The sequence below is a fragment of the Aythya fuligula genome, chromosome 21 (assembly GCF_009819795.1).
Source record: "Aythya fuligula isolate bAytFul2 chromosome 21, bAytFul2.pri, whole genome shotgun sequence".
NCBI classification, from domain to species: domain Eukaryota; kingdom Metazoa; phylum Chordata; class Aves; order Anseriformes; family Anatidae; genus Aythya; species Aythya fuligula.
The window spans coordinates 7153967-7176626 of record NC_045579.1 but is presented as its reverse complement, the minus strand read 5'-3'; the positions used below and the strand labels follow the sequence as shown (position 1 = coordinate 7176626).

The following is a 22660-nucleotide window of genomic DNA, read 5'->3' as shown; positions in this document are numbered from 1 at the left end:
CTGCAGTACCAGCGCCATCCAGAAGTCAGCACTGCAGGTGCAAAAATCTGTGCACTCGGTTTTCACTTCTTTTTCATGAATGAATGCAAAAAAAAAAAAAAAAAAAAAAAAAAAAAGAAAATCAGCAATGTCAAAACTGGCTGCTTGTCCCTGCACGGGCTGAGTTTGCAGAGGTGGCCGTGGGGAGCGGGGCTGCACAGCACACAGCAGGCATTTGCACGGTCATGTGTTTTGAAATGTGGCTGATTAGGAGGGCAAAGTGAGGATTTGAGCTTCTTTTTTAAAAATCACATAGTTGCGAATGGGCTTTTTTTATTCATTTTTATCTGAAAGAAAACCTAGAAGTCTGACTGTGGGTGAGCTCGGTGCCCACTCCAAATGATGGCACCCTCCCAAGTTATGGCACCCACCTCAAACCCCAACGCTTACCCCAAAACCCCGACACCCACCCCAAAACCCCAACATCCCCCCCTCAAGCCCTCTGGGGCATGCAGAACCCCAGCCCTCAGGTCTACCCCTCGCAGCACCCCGGTTCCCAGCCCCTCACCGCAGCCCCCCGGCGCTCCCCCTGCAGCCCCCACTCACGGCTCTCGCAGGCAGTGCCGGTCCATCCAGCAGGGCAGAGGCAGTGCCCACGGTGGTCGCAGAGCCCCCCGTGCTGGCAGGCGCAGCGCTGCTCGCAGCCGGCCCCGTGCCGCCCCTCGGCGCAGGCTGGGAGAAAGAACAGAGCAGAGCCATCACCCCGCACACGTTGTCCCTTCAAAACCAGCCCCAAGGGGACCGGCTGGTGGTGGAACCCATCCCTTGGTGCTGCTGGCTGTGTCCTTACCCAGCTCGCAGGCCAGCCCCGTCCAGCCCGCGGGGCAGGCGCAGTGCCCTGTGGCGGGGTCGCACGTCCCCCCATTCTGGCACAGGCAGCGCTCGAGGCAGCGCGTCCCGTAGAAACCCTGCGGGCATGCTGAGGGGAAACCAAGGCAAAACCCAAGTCAGAAAACAGCCCTGACTGCACGCCAAGGGCAAACCCCACCCTTCCGAGCAGAAGGTGGTCATGAAATGAAGCCACTGCTGCTTGCCATGAGCTGGGAATTGAGCTAGTGGCACCCTGAGGCTGCCTAGCTCCCCACGTGAAGCCATTTGGGATTTTAACCTGCTCACGTTGGAGACATCGCAGGGCCTAAGTGGAAACGGGACTGAAAAACCCCCAAACCTGAAGCCAAATCCCAAACACACCCTTCTTCCCCCAAACTAGCTCAGGTGGTGCTGAGCTCCTCTTCCAGACCTTGATAGCGCCGGTACTTGATAGCAAAACTCCATTTCAACACACGAATAGCTGCTCTCACGCACAATTTCACTGAGCCCTGCCTGAAGGCATTGCTGACAGGGCGCTGTTCGGGGCACATTGGGTGAGGGCGACCTCTTGGCTTCTGTCTTGTGACAGCATCGCTAAGGTTATGGTCTTGCGATCTTGCCTTATCTGTCTCTATTTTTTTGTAGCTGCTACTCCACTGAAAGCTCCAGCTCAGGCAAAGATCTGGCACTTTTATCACCCGCGGGCAGGGCGGGGAGGTGGCTGTGGGAGCGTTACCTTGCTGGCACGTGGGGCCCGTCCACCCGGCCGCGCACAGGCAGCGGCCGCTGACGTGGTCGCAGGTGGCGTTGTTGGAGCAGCGGCACGGCTGGCTGCAGTCCTCGCCGTACCTGTCCTCCTGGCACGCTTCAGGGGATCAGAAGCAGGCACAAGAGTTAACACCGGTGTGAATTACGGTGTCAAGGCTCCTGCTAATGGTCATCTGGGGGAAGAACTGGAGACTGGACTGACCAAAGTGGGTGGTGGCTGCTTTGGGCTGCTCGTGGGGCTGGGTTTTATGGTGTTACACAGAGAAATAATGTGTGTGGGTGACATTCAAACACGTGGGCACTGTGGTTATCCTTAACGTTTATCTGCTAGGGAACCGTTCTACCAGGTGCCTGAGCCCTCGCTATGTTCAGGATGTACTCAGCCCCCCAAACAGGGGACGTCTGCCAAAAGAGCCCCCCCGAGGATCTGCTTAAGGTAAACCCAGGTCCAAAGCATCCTTGAATTGTTTTAGTCTGCAAAGCCTGGATAAAGAGTGTGTAAGAACAGAGCCCCTTCAGAGATTTTTGGCATCCCCTCCCTGAGTCCCAGTGGATGCGGCACAGGACATCGCCCGTCCTGGCATGGGGATCTCTGGGCGCACGTGAAAACTGCTGCAGGAGTGACAAGGGCTCGGCCAGCATCTCAGTGCCTCTCTCGGGGCCTGGGATAATGCGAGTTATGTAGGGCACGGGATGGTTCGGGGCACGCTCTCCATTTGGCAGGGCTATTCTTAGCACAAAAACACAATCGGAAGGACACGAACTAGAACATGCCTCCGAGAGGGAAGCCAGCAGGGTGGCGGGGGGCTGCTGTGTCTGCTGACAATCTCCTTCCTCCCTTGCAGAAATATTTAAATGTGGTTCTTCATGCACTGAGCACAAGCGACTGTGTTTATTCTTCACGCCTGATGCCAGAGCAACAGCAAAGCTGCGTGCATCCCACAAAAAAAAAAAAAAAAGTGTCCACTTTATTTTCTGTTTTTATTTTTGTGTTTCCCTCTCATGTTTGGGTCATCAGTGCCAACACTTCATGAAAAAAAATTGCAGAATATTCCGTGCAGTGGGAATTTCTTCCAGGGTGTTTACCTTTGGTTGTGTACTTTTGTCAGCAGTTTCAACTAAACACATGCAGATAGGAAATGCTTGTGCACAAGCACACACGCACACACGTATTTGTAGCTGAGGCCACGCACACTGCGGGCTGCACAGCTCCAGGCTCCTCTCTGACACTGCTCTGGGTGAGGAGCAAAGCCAGTTCCTACTGACGGACACCCTGAACCTAATGTTTGGGAGCTGCATTGCTGAATTTATGGTTTTTGGTCCAAATACTTCTGAGCCACACAGAATTGACTTCCACACAGAGACTTGACCCTATGCTCACTGTGCTCTAGCAGCACAGGGGATGGCCAGGGCTCCATGTACGGGGCCATGGGGACACCTCCTGTGGCCATGGGACACTTACTGTGGCCGCAGCGGGGACCAGTCCAGCCAGGAGGGCAGTGGCACTGCCCCGTGACATGGTCACAGCTGGCTCCGTTCAGGCATTTGCAGGCTTCCTGGCACTCGATGCCGTAAAATCCATCTGGGCAGGCTGTGGAAGACACAAGAGAAAAGTCCCAGGAGGTCTCCATGCAAGGGACTGGGGGGCTGTGGGAGCCTTCAGCAGCTCGCAGCCCCCAGGGCGGGTACGTACGGTGCTCGCAGAAGGTCCCCCGCCAGCCCGAGCTGCACGTGCACGCCCCGCTGACATGGTCACACGCAGCCCCGTGCTCGCACTGACACCGGTGCCGGCAGCTGGCCCCGAACCACCCTTCTGGGCACCCTAGGAGGCAAAAGCAAATGGCATTGATGAGCCCAGGAGCTGTGCTAAGCAGGGAGCTCAGGCTGGGAATGGGACAACAGGATCTGGCCACTGCTTTTCTCTAATCAGGGGGCTCCACGCTGCTCCTCACAGCCGTGTACCCACGGCACCCAGCCACCCACCGGCACAGCACCACGGAGAGCCACGAGGACTGCCCTTCTGCACCCAAACACCTCCCGCAGCGCCCACCCTACACCTCCCCAAAGCCCCCAAACCCAAACCCGTGCCCCGTGCCCCAGCAGCTCGCTGGCTGCACTCACGCTCCTCGCAGCGGACACCGGTGTACCCGGCATCGCAGGCGCAGCGCCCCGTCACCGCGTCGCAGCTCCCGTCGCTGCCGCTGCAGTTGCAGGCGTTGGCACAGCCAGGACCCCAGCGACCCCCATCACAGGCTGCAACAGGAGGAGCACGGCCTCAGCGCCAGCCCTCGTGCAGCCCCTCGGTGGGGAAGGGCATGGGAACAGCTCTTCTCCCCCCTCGGGGTTTTATCCCGTTGCTTAAAAGAGAAGGCAGCAGGGCTAATAAAGGGCTAACGGGGCTGTGGGTCTGCAGCAGACGCTGAGGGGACTGAGGGAGTGATGCTGCACGAGTGTGGGATTGCCGTGATTGATCCTTGGTGTTTTCTACAAGTGATGAGCAGTGAGCAGAGGGCACCGTACCTCTCTGGCAGTCGTGGCCCGTCCAGCCGGGCGCGCAGCTGCAGGTCCCCGTCACAGGATGGCAATGTCCCTCGTTCCCGCAGCTGCAGCTCAGCTGGCAGGCAGGGCCGTACCAGCCGGGCGGACACACTGCCAAGGCAGAGACACGAACAGCAAACCTGCTGTGAGCCTGGGGCACGGCACTCGCTGCCACCCCCCCGGCACTCAGCACCGTGAGCCCGGCACTCACCGTCCTGGCAGCGGCTGCCGGTGAAGCCCGGAGGACACATGCATGCTCCCGTGGCGGGGTCACAGCTGCCGTTGTTGGCACACTCGGGACACAGCTCCTGGCAGCCAAGGCCCCAGTGGCCTTCGGGGCAGGCTGCAGCAGAGGCAGAGGGAGCACGGGCGGCTCAGCACCTGCACCAAGCAGCGCGGGCAGGGCGAGAGCTGCCAGCGGGAGGCAGGAGCCGTGCTGGCTTCCTCCACCCAGCAGCACGGCAGGACCACGGCGTGGTCCGAGCACCCCAAGGGCACGCCAGGAGAGGTGCTGCTAACCAAAGGGCTGCAAAGCCCCAGGGCAGGGGGCTGGGACCTACAGCAGAGGGGTAGGGGTGAAACGGATGGTTCCTTGTGCACGGCAGTGGGTTCCCTGTCTTGTTTGTACCCAGGCTTTATGCAATGCTCACGCTTTGGTTTGGGAGCACATGGCTAGGAGTAAGGACAACACTGTTCAGTTTGTGTTATAAACAGCACGGGAGTCCTCAGCAAGTGCTGGTCTGACCTCACACCAGGGTTCTCGTGTCAATTTTTGGATTCACATCTACTGCTGGGGAGCCACCACTGCTCCTTGCTAGGCAATGGTGTTTCTGGCCAAGCGCCCTCAGAGCCGCTGTCACGCTGCTCGCGCTTCCAAGAGCCGCCTTCAGCTGCGCAGGAGACTCAAACTGCTACAGACTGATAAAGGCAGGGCAGGACGCCTCGTCTGAGTGCTGCAGGGCCTGGAGTCAGCTCAGGCTGCATGGTGAGCGCCGTGCACACGTGCTTTCGCTGCTCAGTCGAGCTATTACGAGCAGGACATCCATACAGGACTAATAACTTCCAGCTGCTGTAATGCTACATGAGAGCATAGAAGCTTTTAATTTAAGATTCTCTCGTTTTCCAGCAGTTGAAGGATAATTTGGTGAAGGCAATTAAAAAGTCCACAACTGTAAAGAGAGATTCCTTGCCTATGTTAAGGACTGCAATAACTGAAAATATCTCTGTCATTTTTATTGCACTTTGTTTGCTTTGTTGGAGCTGCCTTCAGCTCCAACAACAGAGCTAAGCTGAGGCTATTGTTCAAGACTTAGCATCAAAAGTTGCATTTTTTCTAAATTTCCATGGCGATGGTCCTAATCGCATTAGATGTTTTTAAAATGAATTTTACCAGAAGAAAACCAACAGCCCTACACCTGAGCCCCGGGCTCAGCACCTTGGCTCCTGTCGCCTCCTCACCTTGGGCACAGTCGTGTCCCGTCCAGCCCGCCGAGCACACGCACTCCCCGGTGGCACGGTCGCAGGGCGCCCCGCTGCAGGAGCAGAGCAGCAGGCAGCCAGCTCCAAACCTGCCCTCCGGACACTCTGCATTGGAAACAGGAGTGGGAGAACCGTGGGTTACCGAGATGTGGTTGTGGAGGGAACATTCACAGGCAGCCAGCAGCCAGAAGCTCTGGGTGCTGCGAGAGATCCGCTCCCCAGTGCCTGACCGAGGCCCTGCCAAGCAGCCTGGCACAGCGGGTACACTGGTGCAAAGCAGTAAAGAAGGAGCATCCTCACCCAAGGGAGGAGTAAGCGCTTTTCCTTCTTGCTGCTGCCAGTGCTAGAGATGCTGCTGGCAGGAGAAAGCTCTGTTTGCTCTCTGCCCAGCGATGCAGTCAGCAGCTAAACGCACGCAGGCTGAGGGTCTCAGGCCCAGAGATGCTGCAAACCTAGCTGAGCCCCCCCAGGCACTCCATGCTTGCAGTCCTTTTCGCTTTCTGAAGCCAATGTTTCAAAAGGTTCTGGCAGATACAAATGCACCAGCATTCATAATTAATGGAGGAAAAAGCACACTAGCTTGTAGATTTCAAGTGACACAGTGGAGTTTTTGTTATTCCTGCTCTGTGCTAATTGATGGCAGATGTTTGTCTTCACCCTTTAATCATTTCCAGATCCGAACAACAGCCAAAAGCCTACTATTTCTATACAAATATTTGTGTTATTTCCTGTGACTCCCCCCTACAGGCTCAAGCTCCTTTCTTATTCTTTTTAAAAATATCCCTGGCCGAACGCGCCGAGCCCTGGCTGGCTGTGACTGCACGGGCACCGAGCGTCCCGCCACGTGGAGGACCTGGACCGGGGGCTTCCCAGGCTGCTGCAGGGCCACCAGCATCTCCCCTCCTTCATCTGGCTGTGCTCTGCAGAGGGAAAGCCTGTCTATGGAAGGGGTGACATTAATGGTCAGAAAATGAGATCTAGAGGAGGATTCACCTGCAGCACCATCGCTGTGCCTGCTCTGTGTTACGCACCAGGCCCTGCAGCAACGCCAACGAGCCCAGAAGGAGGACCAAGCCCAACCCTGCCTTCACCAGGGCCAAGCTCCCCCATTCCTCAGGACGAGGACGTCAGGGAGGGAGAGCAGACTGCAGGCATGCGGCTTAGCAAGAGAAACAGTTCACTGTCATTTGGTTTGAACAAAGAACAGAGAACCAAGACTGATATTACCACAAGTAAAACTTGTTTTGTTTCCTCAGAACTGCTCATGACAATCTGCAGCTTTTGCTTGGACCAGCAGAACAGCTATGTTCTATCATTTATGGTGTTGTGCAAGATAATCACATGCTGGTAACTTAATTAGGCTAATAGTTATAATTTCTGGGTTGGGTGTGGATGGAATGTTTGGGCAAATCTAAGTCAGTGCAGAAGCTCCTGGGATGCTCAGATCAAAACTCAAACGCTGAACACCAGCTCCTGGGTGCAGCGAGTCTTCTCGGAGTGCAGCACGTCGGACACTGCAGAACAGCGTCTTTGCACGTTTTTGGTTGGCTCCCACCAGCTGAAGTGTGATTGAGAAGGAAGGAACCTCACGAGATGGGAGCACGGTTTTCAGTGGCTGCTCAGCTCCGAGGCTGGCACAAGCCATTATTTTCCAGGAACTGTGTTCGTGCTTTGTAATCATCACCTCAACTTTCACACCAATGACTCATTGCCTTGAGGTACACTCAGACACCTTTACAGGAAGAACATCAAGCTCTCTGACAGCCCACCTATCTCCCAGGATCTTAAAAATCTGCTCCCTCCGTGCTATACTGCATGCCTGGAGCTGTGTAGTTCAGTTATCACAATGCCAACTGGCCTTTATGTGATGAACAGAGAGCTGCTCCGGAGGATACATACAGAGGCAGAAGTTTAAATCCTAATGTGAATGAAGAATAAAATTTTCTTTCACACTTGCAGATCAAATAGAACTTCAATACGGGATAGCGAACAGAACGGAAAATATGATACTGTTCTCCTGGGGATTGATTGCCTGGAAGCAAAAAGACATCAAAGGGAGGAAAAAAAAGATAGCTAGATAACTATCACCTTCATCTGCAAAAGCAGAGATGCCCAAGTGGCAGGATAAAGTGAGACCTTGTTCTTTTCTGAATAAGGATCATTATGCCTGAGAATTCCCTTTTCCCTGCTCTTCAGAGATCACAGGGTTTTCATAAAGACCTGCGAGTGGCAGCTCTTGTGTCATCTGAATCCATTTCAAATTTCCACTCACTAGAGCTGGGCTAGGAGGTCTGAAAGTCCAGGCGGAAATGTGCAAGCCCTTTCATGTTGTTTTGCAAAGGAATGGTTTGTGTGTGGGAGGAACACTGGGGGTACACGGCTCCTCGAGAGCGTGCAGGCTGGGGAACCTCAGAGCGCTCCAGCAAGAAGCAGGAGCTTGGGACACGGGTGGTGTGAGAGATGAAACCCCTCCAGCTGTGCCTCTGGAAGGCAGAAAGCCTTCAGAGAAGGAAGGAAGAAGAAAGCAGGAGCTAAGCACTGGGTCCCAGCGGCAGTGTCCGTGTGTCACGGCACAGCAGCGACCTCCTGAAACCAGGAGAGCATCGCTCGTCCAGCAGCAGCACCTCTGTGCTCCTCTGAGCATCATCACACAAAAAACAATCTTACATTTGCCTTGCAGGGCCCCTGCTCTTCACGTGGCCTTACCTTGGTCGCAGTTGTCCCCGTGGTAGCCCTGGGGACACTCCTTCCTGCACTCTCCGGTGACGTGGTCACAGGGCACTTCTGGGGAGCAGACGCATTTCTTCCTGCAGCCATCTCCGTAGTAGCCAGGGTCACATTCTGTTATCGTGGATAGTGAAAAGGGCTGGTATTAGAGACAGGGAGAGGCAGCAGCACCCTGCCAAGCCAGCAGCAGGGCACAGCTCCAGCACCTGCTTTTACTGCCAGAATCACTTCCCTCCGATAACTACTTTTGCTCCTAATCGAAGCAAGAAGAGGCAAAAAGGTTCTAGGAGGATGGAAAGCGAGCTGAGCTTTTTCCCAAAGAAATCAGGGGAAAAGAGGCTGTGGGAGGAGGGAGGGGGATGGCAGTGAGTGCTCCTGGACAACTCACCCTTCTCGCACCGCGTGCCATGGTAGCCGGGCTTGCATCGGCAGGAGCCGTCCCTCTTGTCACAGTCCTGCGTGTTCTGCTGCACGCACTGGCACTCCTCGGAGCAGCCGGGGCCAAACGCCCACTTGGGGCAAGCTGGGTGGGGAGGAGGAGGACAGCAAGTGACCCAGGAGGCCAAATATCACAGACAGGGGACAGAAACATTGCCACCACCCAGCACTGACCCTTCCAGGGATGGAACCTAAATGGGCTGCAATCTGAGAATAATACTCATCTCATAATGAAGGTGTGGACACGCATACCTAGGTGGCAGTACCGCCCGTACAAGCCAGGATCGCACAGACAGGCGCCGTAAATTCGATGGCAACGACCGCGGTTGGCACAGTTGCACTTTTTCCTGCACTGTTTCCCAAAAAATCCTTTAGGGCACCCTGGTGATAAATAAAGAGAGATTTTCCGGGAGGATGAGGAAATGTGGGTCTGTCACTTTATGTCCATCACAGGAAAAACACATCGCAAAACCAGAGCCGTGTGCCGTCAGCAATGAACTAAGTGTGCAGCGAGGGTGGAACTGCTTTCTGACCAGAACGTGCTTGTGTCCCTGTGCAACAGGTAATGATAAGAGCGATCAGATTCCCTGCATCAGCTCCAAATTGAGTCTGTCCCTGTGGCATTGCAGCCTGTCTTTCTCGCCTGCCCTTCTGCAGCCACCTGCGGTGTCCCCAGGGCACCCATGGGTGCTGAGCCGTGCTGCAGGGCTCCAGGGAGCCAGCTCCACCGTATGTGAACAAATAAACCATGAGGCTGTTCCTATCGATAAGCAACAGTGGTGTTTGCACTGCTAAGGGAATACAGGGATTGCTCTTTCTCTTTCATGCTGAAGATCCTAATATTAGAAGCAGATGGCAGACGCTCCGTGTCAGCAGAAAGCTGCAGCCAGCGTCTGGCCAGGCAGCACAAGCCTTCCCCTGTGGCTGCAGCGTCAGGCTGAGGAGCAGCAAGTGGGACATCACATCACTTCTTCGCTGCTGGTGTTAACCTTACCTGCCTGGTTTTTCCCTGTACTCCTCAATCACCAGATTATAGAGAGAAGAGGTCTGGGTACCTCCAGCATTCATTTATAGTCTGCCTCAGTCTCCTCCTTCAATAATAGTTTCCATATGCTCTGAACCTTTTGTCTGCAGCCACTTTGTCTGAACCCCTTATTGTCTCACTGCTTCTGTGTTTTTAGACGGTGCTCCCAAGATTTTAATGCTTTGGGAGAGAGAAACACCGAGCAGGGATGGAGCAGGGGATGGAGCAGGGATGCATCGGGGTCCCTCAGGCACTGGGATGATCCAACGATGCTTTCAGCCAGCGGCTCCAAAGGGACCCACACAAGGCTCTGTGGAAACCCTCCCGAGGCCCCAGAGATGCCCAGCAGGAACATCTGACAGCAGCAGGGATGCCTGGTCACCCGCTCACCAAATCCCACCAAAGGCCCTACTGACACATGGAGAAAAGGACGCACAGAGCCCCGCTGTCCCCCCCTCCGCCCGGGCTCTTACCGTCCTCGCAGCGGGGCCCGGCCACGCCGGGTGGGCAGCGGCAGGCGCCCGTGCTGGGCTCGCAGGTGCCCCCGTTCTGGCAGTGGCACGCCTGGCTGCAGCTCCTCCCGAAAGTGCCGGCCGGGCAGGCTGGGGATGGATGGCAGAGGTCAGCGGGACGTGGGGCTGCTCCCGCACCGCCGGAGCAGGGCAGCAAGGGGCTGCGGGCTGGCAGGCGGGGAGCAGGCACAGCTGTTTGTGGCAGCAAGCGTTTTTGCCTTCTTGGGGCTAAAGAGCTAAGAGCAAATGAACTGATGACGTTGGATTTTCATAACTTCGATTCCTTACTTTGGTTGCAGATATAACCTACCAGCAGGCTTTATCTGGGCCACTAGAAAAGCAGGTTAATTCTTTCTCAAGCACAAGAAGGCTTCCACTTGTGGCAGAAGTTTATGGGGAGAGACACTAAAAGGGTTCTCATTAATATTGTAAATATTTTCTTGGTCTCAGAGAATGCAAAGCCTAATACAGTGGCGGTAGGTTTACATGCAGCCTGACACTAACTCAGATTTAACACCAAATATGTATGTTTGCAGGTCTGACGCACAGACAAAAATGCCCTAGGGTCTCTTTGGGAATGAGAAGAGGGAAACTGGGCATTTCTGCTGGCTTTGCCAAGATAAACGCAGCAAATAAAAGCAAGAGAAGCAACGGGCTACAGTGCTACATCTGACCAACTGGAGGTTGGTGCATTCTCCTCTTTCTTGCCCGGATTTTGGCAGGCAGGGCTGGCAGGGCAGCCGGCCTGCCCCGCTGCAGCGCCACTCACTCTGGTTGCAGAGCAGCCCGCTCCAGCCGGCCGGGCAGTCGCAGCCGGTCCCCTCGGCATTGCACGTGCCCCCGTTCTGGCAGTCCTCACACGTCAGGCTGCAGTCGGGGCCGAAGGTGTTCTCCAGGCAGACTGCAACAGGAGGAGCCGTGGTGAGACACCGTCCCCAGGGCTGCTCCAGCAACTCGGGGAGTTTGGGCATTAATCCCGACGTTACAGCCCCCTGCAAAGCTAACAGCATCTGGGGGGGGTCTGTGTGCACAGAAAGGGTACCTGATGTATGCTGCCAGTGTGCCCGGCATGCATGGTTAATTGGTTAAATGCCCACCAAATTTTTCTGAAAGTGTGTGCTCTCCTCTTGCTTCCATCTCTTCGTCCTCTTCTTCATAGTCCTCGTTAAAGAGCTGGGTGAATTCATCCCGCAGGATTGCGACGTGAGGGATCGGGCGGATAACGGGGTGCTGAGCATCCAGAGCTTCCACTGGGTCATCTATGGCTAGGGAAGCAGTCATGGAGATTACAAAATCAAGGGGTGGAAAGAAAAAAGAACTCATCTGAGGGGCAGATAACAGGGCAGACCCTGTGTGATAAGACAGGGGAACCAGAAACATCTGTATGGGGTTGGTGCAGCTGATTTGCTGTGCTATGCTCTGCCGATCTCTACACTGACACCTTTAAAATAAGAATCTGTTTCTTTCTTCTACTCAATTTTTTGCAGCTTGTTTCCTTGTTTTGGCTAGAACGTGGCACAGCCGACCAAGTGAGGCCCAGCTGCTCCTAGCCTGGATGGGCAGCTCGGGCTGCCTGGGTAACTGGGACCACCGCCGCTCCATCACCTTTGCCCTGCAGGTTTTCTGGCCAGAGCCATACAGCTTCCTTGCGTTTTCAGATAATTCAACCTTTCTCTAGAAAATTTAACAAGTCTGCCCATCTAACAAACCTGAGCAATGCATTTCAGCTTGGTGCTCCTTTAAGAATGAGTACGTGTCAGCTACAATACCAGCTCCCTTCCTTTGCAGGGCAACAAGGGTTAAAAGTCATGCAATCAAGGTAAGCACAGGCACTTGGAGCAGGACTGGCTCAGCTATAAAAGTGGGCAGGGCACGGCAGGGCAGGGCTGGTACTCTGCTGGGGTGGGGAGGCATCATAAACTGCCAGGAACAGGGAGCTGGGCAGTGCCTGGGGGTCATTTGGAGAAGAGGATGTGTGCTGGGTGCCCTGCTGAGCGAGCTGGATGGCAGTGTGCTTGGGGGTGTGATAAGGAGGCCACCACTTGGAGAAAATCCTGTTTATTATAAGGAAAAACTGTAGATGTGAGTGACTGTGAAAAGGGTTTGGTCCTTTGGTTAGTGTGGGGTCAGGACTGCAGGCTACAATAAATGTACCAAAATCCCTAGGCTTGTTAGAAAAGCTGTGTGTGACACTGCTGAAACAGGCATGGTGCTGCCAGGGGAGCCTTCTGCTGCTGCTAATGAGTGCTGTGAGAGCAGTGAGTGCCTGCATGTGTGGGTCCTGTGCCTGGAGGGGATGGGGATGGGGTGCTGGCAGCCCAACACGCAGCACTTACAGATGCAGCCCCTTCGGTCTTCGTCCAGTTTGTATCCGATCTGGCAGCTGCACTGGAAAGACCCGAGCTGGTTCTGGCACGTGTGCTCACACCCGCCGTTGTGTGAGGAGCACTCGTCCACATCTAGAAAACAAGGGGGTTGCTGCGTGTTTGCAGAGCAGTGAGCAGGCTGCATGAAGCCAGCTGACCCCAAATGTTAAGGGAGGCTACCAAGTGAGCAGGGAGCCCCAGGCTTCTGAATATCGAGCACTAAGCTTTACTTCTCTGGCTAGTTGTGTAGAAGCAAGTGGGTAACCTTGGTTTCCACCTGTGGAGTGTTACTGGAGAGCTTTGCTAAGGAAAAAAATCATTAGGAAGACATAAAAGTCCCAAATTCTTTCTGCTGAGAAGGCTGCTCATCAGAGCCAACAGGACGCCAACAGGACAACTGGGTTGAGCTGGAAGAAACTGGCAGAGACGCCTGGCTGTTCACAAGCAGGTAGGACAACCTCTTCTTCTCTTTATTAAAAGATTGCATTCATCACTGAGTTAGCTGGGTTTTAGACAGATGCTTGTTCTTGCCTGTATCTCTTCTGTGGTAAAAATTATGGTCAGTGTTGGCTCCAATATTGCACAGACTAATTTCTGTGAATTGCTGATGCAGTCAGACTTGGGCAACTCTCAGAGATGCCAATTTGAATTCAAAGGGGGTTGAAAAAGCCCCATGGCTACCCCACAGCTGTGCTGGCCTGGTGTGGGGGTTAATTAGTGGAGTAGCCTTAACTCCTGCTGAGGTGAGGAGGCTGATAGGACAGAGAAACAAACCAGATCCCCTGCTGTGCGTGCACCTCACCGTGCAGCGTTGAGGTGTGCAGCGCTGTCCCTGTGCTTGCAGGGCCCCACACCTCTGCTTACCTTCACAGGCACAGCCATCGGTGCTGAGCCGGTACCCGGCATGGCAGGCACACTCGTAGCCTCCCGGGTAGTTGTAGCAGTCCTGGTGACAGCAGGGAGATCCGCTGTCACACTCATTGATATCTAAATGAAAAGCAAAGGGCGCTGGGTGTTAGCATACGCCCAGCTCCGTAGTGCTGACAGTAATTGTTAAAATCGCTCCGTGACTAGTTCTGGTGGATTTTTGCTGAGCTGTCACAGGCTGAGCTAGGATTCGTGCTTTCTTCTTGAAATCAGTGAGCTTTGTGCTAACAGCCCCCTTCACAATGTGCTCCCTGGCCAAGGGGGCTCCTGAGGCCCACAGGGAAGCTACCACGGCTGGCAGCCTGAGGTGGTTCTGCGCTTGCCAAGGGGGTGGTTCCAGCCTCAGCAGGAACTGGCATTTGTTTTCCAATTTGTCCTTTTACAAGCATGATATGCAGAAAGTTGGGAGCTGCATGCTTCCTCCCAGCTGCACAGGAATGTGCCCCAGTCTGGCACTGGTGCAGGAGAGGTCTGGCTGGTGAGCACTGCAGTGAGTTTTGGGCTTGGTTATTTTCCCACAAGGGAAATAGTAATGCTCAGAGTAATGCAGCGTTGGGTGTATGCATCTGCTTCATGACACTTAGAGCTCAAGGTGGGTTTCACCCTAAGCCTCTCCTCTAACACAAGCTGTGTAAGTGATGGGGCTGAGCTATGCTAGTGCCTCACTCACATTGCTCACTCAGAAATTACACTGCTCACTCTGAGATAACAGGCCAGACAATGCACTTCATACATCACCCCTTCTAGATGTAGGCTTACAGGTATCTGAGATGTGAGCCTCTGCATCTGCCAACACCTTCCTAGGTCTGTTCTAGCAGGAAAAGCTGATTAGCTCTGAGGTCAACAGACACCATCCCGGTAGGTCTTAGTGAACCTCTTCAAGCTGAGCAACATCTCATCTCCTTTTACTTGATGTCTGTTTCTAGCCTTGTTAATCTGCTTGTTTTGTATATACATATAGCATCTGATCTGTGGGGATCCTCATTACTTGAGACACATCTGTAAAAACAAAGCGTGACATTTCCCTTGCCTTACCAGTGCATGTCTTCTGGTCCTCCTCAAGCTGATAGCCGAAGTTACAGGTACAGACAGGGCCAGAGCTGGTGTGGTGACATGCATGGGAACAGCCACCATTGCTGGCTTCACAGCTGTTCACAATCTCCATTTCTATCCCTGCAAGACATGCACACTGGTTAGGATCCTGCAGTGTTTGGTGTATGTCGGGTGATGCCTTCCAGCAGGCACCCACATGGAGCTTCACGTCTTCTCGAGCCCCTTGCGTGTGCCTTTTTGTGCTCACAGCCCTGCTGAGGCCAACGAGCTGCAGCAGGGAAAGGATGAAAATAGCTCTGCACAGAGGCCACCTCTGGGCCGGGAAGCCCAAATAACAGAAATAAATGGACAGATCCCAGGCAACGCCCCGTGTGGCCTCTGCGGGCTTGACTTGTGGGGCAGGCTCTGGACAGGCCCTGAGATGAAGCAGACTGCAGACAAAGCTGCTCCCATTCCTGTCAAGCTGCAGGATGTGCTGCCAACCCAAAGTTGGCTCAGCCTTCCCTGTACAGAGCTGTTCTGATGCCAGCTAGGAATGGGAGCAGCAGAATGCAGCAACTGCAGAAACCTCCAGATGCCTGCAGCTAGAGGAGCTAGCTGGGGACATGTCAGAAATGGCAGGCGCAAACATCAACAGCAGCCACGTATCTCAGCTTGGCAAAGCTTATGTAAACTCCGTAGTCCGGTTAATGAAGCCTTCTTAGACTAAAAGGAACTCATACCATGGAACTTTGATTCAGCCCTGAACCTCAGGAAAAGTTTCTGCCTACAAGAACATTTTTGGTGCACTCAGTCCCAAGAAGGATGAAAGAAGGGGAGCTTGATTGTTCCCCAGTGGGTCTGTGCATGTCAAAAACAAAAGTTGTCCCGTAGTGGAAAGTTTATCTTTCAGATTTCACAACATGAATTTATTCCTTCTGTTTTCCCCTTTCTTAGTGATGCATACTAAATACCAAAGCCAGACCTTTGCACAGGAGATACTAAAAACTGTGGGGGCGGGGGAACATTGCTCATACAATAGGGCTACGTAATGCTGCTGCTAAAGGAGAGGTATTGCCAAGGCTTATGGCAGTCTCAACTGTCCTTTTCCTTCTGGAGCAGCAGAATGTGAGTGGGGCTTGTTTTTCTGCTGCCCAAAGTGACCCTCTAGGGCTAGCATCACCTACCTGGAAAGCCAAGGCTTGAGCAGCAGTAACTATTAGGCTTTGGGTCACCTGTGGACCAGTTGGCTGAGGGCACCAAGGGTAATTGTCCCTGCTGGGACACTCAACGCTAGGTGAAAGAAGTAGCTAAGATTTGTTAGGCATAGACCTGGCTTTCTAATCCAATACTTGATGCCTTCCAAGACCCATTTCTGGTTTGCAAAGCCCTACCTTCCCACTCCCCCAAAAGCACAGTGCTGTGGCAGGCTCCTGGTGAGAGCTGTGGCCACCGCACAGGTGGAGCATCACGGCTTCCAGTGATGCTGGCTGCCTGCACTGGGACAGCCACGGAGGCTTTCATCTGTGAGGGCTGCTAGTGCTACATGCTGATAGCTTCACTTCAGACCCTGCTGATGTGTATTAGCTGAGCAAAGACATATGCGCAATCTGGCTCATTCTTACACAAAGCTGTTTATTTCCTTTCCTGATGGTAGCAGATGTGATCACATCATTAGCTCAATTCCTTCTTCAGTTACACATCTGCAGCTGACCAAACTCATCCAATGAGGTCCCTAAGAGCAGGACTTAGCCTTTTTGGAGCCAAATGGCCTCAAATAAATTCCCTAAACTAGTGAAATTGGCTTCATTGTAACTTTAAAGATTAGAAGTTCTTACCTTGGTGGAAGAAGTGAACAGCCCCAAACCTGCTGGTGAAGGTGGCTGTGACTCAGTCCCACCAGCTCACAGAAAATGATGCACAATCAGTGCCAGCTGCAGGTTTCACCTCTTTCTGCCCTTTTCCAACCTACAGAAGCAAACCCACCTCCCTCCCCACCTGATGAGGGAGACTGCAGGCAGTACTCACGGTAGCATTGCTTGCCATCTGCCCCCAGCTCGTAGCCTGGGCTGCAGGTGCATTTGAAGGAGCCGCGGGTGTTGAGGCACTGGTGAGCACACATGGCCAGGCCTGTCAGGCACTCGTTCACATCTGCAAGGGATGAGCAATTAGGAAAAGCAGGTAGTGTGGGAAATGTTCCTCCAAAATAACAAGTGTTTACTGTCTTTGATTTTTTTCAGTAATTTCTTGCACCCTAAATCCTTCAGTGGGGCCCAGACCAACACCGTTAAGGGTTCAGAACTACTGTGAGGCTTCCAGGAAAATCCAATCAAGTGAAACTCAGGTGTTGGGCCCCATCGTCTAGCAGGGCTCCTGGGCAGACCCCAACCAAACCTCTTCATGCTGCCCCTCTGGGAGACTCAAGCTTCACTCCATCAAATTCATGAGCTGGCATTTGCTGAGGCTGAGCACTACTTTAAACAGCGAGAAAGTTGGTTTTTCTCTACAAAAGCTCTGCTGTGGGGTGCTTACCTTCACAGGCCTTGCCATCGGGTGCCAGGCTGTAGCCGGGGTGGCACTCGCAGCGTGCGGCCCCACGGTGGTTGTGGCACTGGTGCATGCAGCCCCCGTTCCTGTCGGCGCACGGGTTCCTCACTAGAGGTCCAAGAGAAGAAGCAGGCTTATTTCAGACCAGTCCTACTATTATTGGCATTACACTTATGGGAAAACAAAGCATCAAGCACTTATGGATAGCAAAATAGTGTGAAACCCATGGAAGACCGTTCTCCACCATGACATAAAATCTGCTGGTGTTCGCTGCTTGGAGCAGCCCAGAAGTTAGTCTGACTGCAACCTCGGTGGGCTTCCAGCTCCTAAGAATCTCCTGCTGATGGTGGAACAGCATAAAAGCCCACCAGGTTTGGCTATGGCTGACAGATGGCTGCTTCTGCAGATTTATGGAGATTTATGGCCAGACACTCTTCCAGCAAACCGAGGGCTGGAAAAGATCAAATGCAGCCATGTGCTACAGGTGAGGGCAGAACCTACAATGGCTGTGGGGCTGTGTGGCCATGAATTTAGTAGGTGGAAAGGGGAGAAGATCCTGTCCTACTGTGACACGCTGCTGTCTTCCACCTCTCAGGAGTGTATGCCCTGATACCATTTCACATATCATGTCCATGCTGTCCATGCCCCCACCCTGCCCACGAGAACAGCCCACGAGAGAGGTGCCCAGGGTGCCGCGGGGACTCACGGGCGCAGCGCTTGCCGTCCTCCCTCAGCTGGTAATTGCGCCGGCACCGGCACTGGTGCTGGGTCAGCGTCACCTGCACGCAGTCGTGCTCACAGCCGCCGTTGTTCAGGGAGCAGGAGTTCACCACTGCGGGGGAAAAGGACATGAAATTCATCTGGAAATGCTGTGTCGCCCGGCGAGGTTCTTTTCAGAGGGTAAAGCAAAGCTCACACGTTTATGAAGAGCACCACAAATGAGAATTTAAAACCAGGGACATGTCCAAACTCTGTTAAATGAAAGGTTCACGGCAAATTTGTGAAGTGTGCTAATTGTGAGTGTTACTATATTACTGCTGAAATCCTCACAGGTTTGCTCAGACAGGGCAGGTGTGATGCCACAGCTAGTTCCACTTAATTACTGCTCAGAGAGCTGCACTCAGGCATATTCAGATTTTCTTGTAACAAAATAACACAGAAAATTAAGTTTCTGGCTTCAAGCCATGCAAAAGACACCAATTACCCAGGGCAAGGCCAAGCAGGCACTATCAGCTCTGGGAGCATTCAAGGAAAAGTGTTTTCAGGTGCATCCTGCACATCCCTGCTTTGATCTGGTGTAATGCTGCCCAGCTCGGTGCTTCGGCTACGGGACCTCTGCAGGAAAGTCAAGCTGGCTGTGCTCGCCCACATCACAGGAGACTGATGCTGAGCCACCTCCTGAGCCAGGGCTCAGAGATGTGCTGGCAGGAAATGTGATTTCCCAGTAAGTGCAGGCGGGACTGGGAATTGGGATTCCTGCCTGCTGCTCCTGGCCGTGCCACAGCATTTCTGTGTGGCCTTGCGCAAGGCGCTCTCCTGCCCAAAGGATTTCAGACAACCAGAAAACAGAAGGTTTTGCCTAGGTTACAGCAGAAAACAGATCTTATGACCAAAGATGTGGACTGCTTTTTTTTTTTTTTTCCTCATTATTATTATTTACAGCTTATTATGATTAGTTAGCTTTAAAATAGCATTTCCCCTGCTCTGCTTTTACAGGCCAGGACTGCTCTGCAGAACGAGCACCAAGGCTGTGATGTCTGGCTGGAGACGTCAGGGGCATCTGGCTGCAGATGGAGGGGCACAAGTGGTGGCCCCCTGTAATTCTGACTCGTTCTTCACACTGCGGAAGGAACGAACATGCTGACTTCAAGAAATGCTGGAAGGAAGCTAAAAACCCCTCTAAGGAAGGCCATGTCTCTGCAGACCAACTTCAGGTAGTGGCAGCTCTTGCACAGCTCAGAGCGGGCAGCGTGTCTGCCAGCAACTCTCATTGCAAGGACTGGCTCCTGCAGAAGAACTCATGAACAGACGGGACCAGGGCCAAAGGAACATGTTCACGGGGGAAAAAAGCAGCCAAGAGATTAAATGAGATGTCAGTCTCCTGCTTTTATTACTTGTTGGTCAAATACTTGCAGCCTTTTCCCTCTGCTATCAAAAATCCTCTCTAGACTTGAATTTAAATAGCAGGAAAACAGATTTTTCAGCTCGCTCAGTGCCTTGCATTTACCCTCTTGTTTTACCTGAGCCTTTTAGCCAATTACAGAGTTTAAAAGAGTATATTCTCTAGATAAAGTACCAAAAGTAATTTCATTAAGCCTCTCCTGCATATTACAGAAAACCAAATATTTGGCAGGGTATACAAGAAGGGAAAAAAGGCAAAACTGTGTAGTCATTTTTTCTGCAAACGCTTCCCGTGCAAAAAAATATTCCTTGACTCAGAGCTGAGAGCTCTCTGATTTTACAAAGTGAACTTCCCTTCGTATGCCTCTAATTAACTAAACAACATTTTGGAGAATAAAAATGACTTAATAGGGTCAGAGTATTGCCATACACAGTGTACGGCTGGAGCAAGAACTATCGGTTTGTGTTAGCTTTGCTGACATTGTTTCCTTTAATCCATTTGGAAGGAAACAACAGAAGTAGTTGACGTTACTGGAAAGTTATGGGTCAGACTTAGAGTGCTTCAGCAGAGATGGGTGGTCATTTAAGATATTCTGATATATTAAAGTGTCTAATAATGCACATTCAGAAACACATAAATAATGTGTTATTGGAGTGCTTTTTTTTAAATAATAAAAAAGTAAAACAATGCTGGAGCCTGCCAAAACATTCCTTCTTATGGGAAAAAAACTTGGCCAATCCATAACAAGCCAACACATCTCACATCTAAAATAACCTCCCAGTATGCAGTTATTCTATGAATGTGCAATCTCAGTAACTGCCCTCTTCACATACCTCTCTGAAAGACAAGTTTTTAGAGTGGAAAAACCCAAAGTTCAGATTCTTCATTACACAATTTAAGCAGGCAGAGGATGCCAACAGAAATCCTGTAAGGTTCGGTAAAGCAGGTTTTCCAAAAAGGCAACTTCTACACACAAGAAATCAGACTTTCCCTGGGCTGCCCTTACCACTTGCTGAGGCATGACGCCCATGCAGTACCACGGGGTAGCTGTGTAGGTGGAGCCTTGCGGTGGCAAAAAGTGCAAAATGCCCCAAAATGACAGGAAACATCAAGCTCTCCCCATGCCTGAGATGGCAACATTTGGCCACCACCAGCAACTTGGGCAGGACAACAACTGAAGGGACCTGCACTCCTGTCCCAAGTCCACCCATGTGCCAGAAGCACTGAACATGGGGCTCGACCAACACTGTCTGCAGCCCAAGAAAAGACATGAAAGACATGAAAGGTGAAGTGGTGAGAACACAGGGGTCTTGCAGAGCTTTTTGTGTCCCTTTGCGTTTCTTTCTGTGTAGGTTATTTGCTAGCAAGTTTATTCTTGGAGCCTAATAACCCCATCTGAGCCTCACGATTCTGCGACTGCACATGATGAGTAAGAGCCCTCGTGCTCCGTGTGCCTCAGCCACCACGGGTACATTCCAGACCACGACGACTAATGGGAACCAGAAGCCCTCCCCTGCCAAGAGACGTATGGATGGGGAAGGAGCTGCTGGCATCGCGGCCTGTGCAGTGCTCGCAGGCTGTACGGTGCTCGTGGCACACGCACAACGAAGGGAGCAGAGCCCCGGCATCCCACCACGCTCAGCACGCAGCCATGGCAAGGCACGGGCTGGCAGGGGTGCTCCTGCAGCTCTGGAGCTTTGCTGAGATAGGAACGAATTCGAGTTAAGGACAGGAATAACGAGGAAAAACAAATGAAATGTTAACATTGTCTTGGGTGTCGTTCCATCAAAGCGAGGGCCTTTAGCTCTGGGTCTCCTTAGTTGGCTTCTGGCAGAGGAACAGCCTGCAGACCTCGCTGCTGGCCTTGTTTTAATTATGGCTTTTTTTCTCTGTTTACAGAACCACTCTAAAAATATTTCCATTCCCAGATGCTTTTCCTAGCTTAACTTTTCTGTGACAATGCTGCCAAATCCAGTGTCATCTTGTACATCATGCAGCTTTTTGTAATTAGAGTTCAGACAGATTTTCCACAGATGATATTTCATCGTCTGCAAGAGGATCGCTGCTGCTGTCTCCTCTGCCTGCAGGGATGCGGCGTTGCTGAAAGATGTTAAACCTGAGCCTGGTCCTCCTGGGCCCAAACAGACAAAAAGGGAACAAAAAAGGCACAAAAAGGGTTCCCCAGGCTCCCCTAGCACTGGGGAAAGGGCGAGTCCGGCAGCTCTGAAGGCACCCAGGCACTTCGCTGCTTTGCGAGGTGGTGCTGATGCACGACTCGGGCTCTTCCACTTTCCCATCCCTCCAATATCATCATGCCTTTCCTCCACATCCAGGTAACCTGCCACCAGAAGCAGTGAGCTAATAGCTGAAAAATAACTGCAGACAGACGTCACTACAGTTCAGCATGGCATTTGGCTTTTGCAGCTTGACACAAAACCACTGACTCCAAGGAAGGGCTGAGTAGCACCGCTGGACAAGGAGCTCGAGGTCTCTAAAATGTGTAAATTGTCTCTATAATACATGCAGATTAAAAACCTCTAAGAAGTACAGATAATTACCCTCCTGTGCACACAGTTCAAGCCTGCACAACCCTTGATGGCATCATCCTCCTGTTCGCTATAAATTGCTGCTATACTCGAGATTTCTTCACTTGCAGCACTCAATATACAGAGGGCTACACCATGTAATCCCAAACTGATTTATTCTAACCTCAGACAATTTCCAGAAACATGTGTGTTAATACAGACCATCTCACTCCTCTGCAGGCCAATGAAAGCAATTGGCTCACATTAAGTTCTTTGCTTTGGACTGGAGCTCATCCCCCCGCTGAAGCTGTGGAGAAGGACCTGAAGATGTCAGCTCTCTGCCTCCTGCCCATGTGGTTCTGATAAAGAAAGAGGTAATTTCAGGACGTCCAATGACTCTTTTTGCTCTACTTCACTTTCAACAGAAATGTCTGCTCCCTTTTTCCTCTCTCTTTTGCATTAAAGTCATCAGCAACTTGCTAGAATAGGACAACAAAGACACAACAAACGAATCTCGCACCAAGCTTCAGGCTGCCCAAAGCACCGCCGGTGGCTGGAGTCCCTGTGAGATGGGGAGCAGGATGCACGGAGGGGCTGCAAGCTGTCTGCAGCACCCACAAGCATGCAGTGACCTGCACGGTTCCAGGGGCAGCCAGACCCCGAGAGCAGCACAGCGAGGTCACAGCCCCCGCTCAGCTCCCGACACCCCGGCTCCGTCCTGGCCGTGGCTGCGAGCCTTTGTTCTCCTCCTGCACCACGGGAACCACTGCGAGGCTTTCTGAGCCAAGCAGCTATTTATACAGAAC

At 52.6% G+C, this 22660-nt stretch overlaps 1 protein-coding gene across 1 annotated transcript in view; it reads right to left on the bottom strand.

Moving 5' to 3' along the window:
- MEGF6 (multiple EGF like domains 6) overlaps positions 1-22660 on the bottom strand; it is a 71949-nt gene that overhangs the window by 4696 nt on the left and 44593 nt on the right. Inside the window, exons 6-26 of the mRNA XM_032201699.1 lie at positions 17910-18039; positions 17193-17311; positions 16689-16811; positions 14664-14801; positions 13566-13688; positions 12672-12794; positions 11433-11600; positions 11105-11236; positions 10297-10425; positions 9052-9180; positions 8750-8884; positions 8341-8475; positions 5614-5739; positions 4367-4498; positions 4138-4266; positions 3739-3870; positions 3311-3439; positions 3080-3208; positions 1586-1714; positions 830-958; positions 586-711 (exon numbers count right to left, since the gene is read on the bottom strand). Coding sequence (XP_032057590.1) covers positions 586-711; positions 830-958; positions 1586-1714; positions 3080-3208; positions 3311-3439; positions 3739-3870; positions 4138-4266; positions 4367-4498; positions 5614-5739; positions 8341-8475; positions 8750-8884; positions 9052-9180; positions 10297-10425; positions 11105-11236; positions 11433-11600; positions 12672-12794; positions 13566-13688; positions 14664-14801; positions 16689-16811; positions 17193-17311; positions 17910-18039 — 2745 coding nt within the window. The remainder of the gene's footprint in view (positions 1-585; positions 712-829; positions 959-1585; positions 1715-3079; positions 3209-3310; positions 3440-3738; positions 3871-4137; positions 4267-4366; positions 4499-5613; positions 5740-8340; positions 8476-8749; positions 8885-9051; positions 9181-10296; positions 10426-11104; positions 11237-11432; positions 11601-12671; positions 12795-13565; positions 13689-14663; positions 14802-16688; positions 16812-17192; positions 17312-17909; positions 18040-22660) is intronic.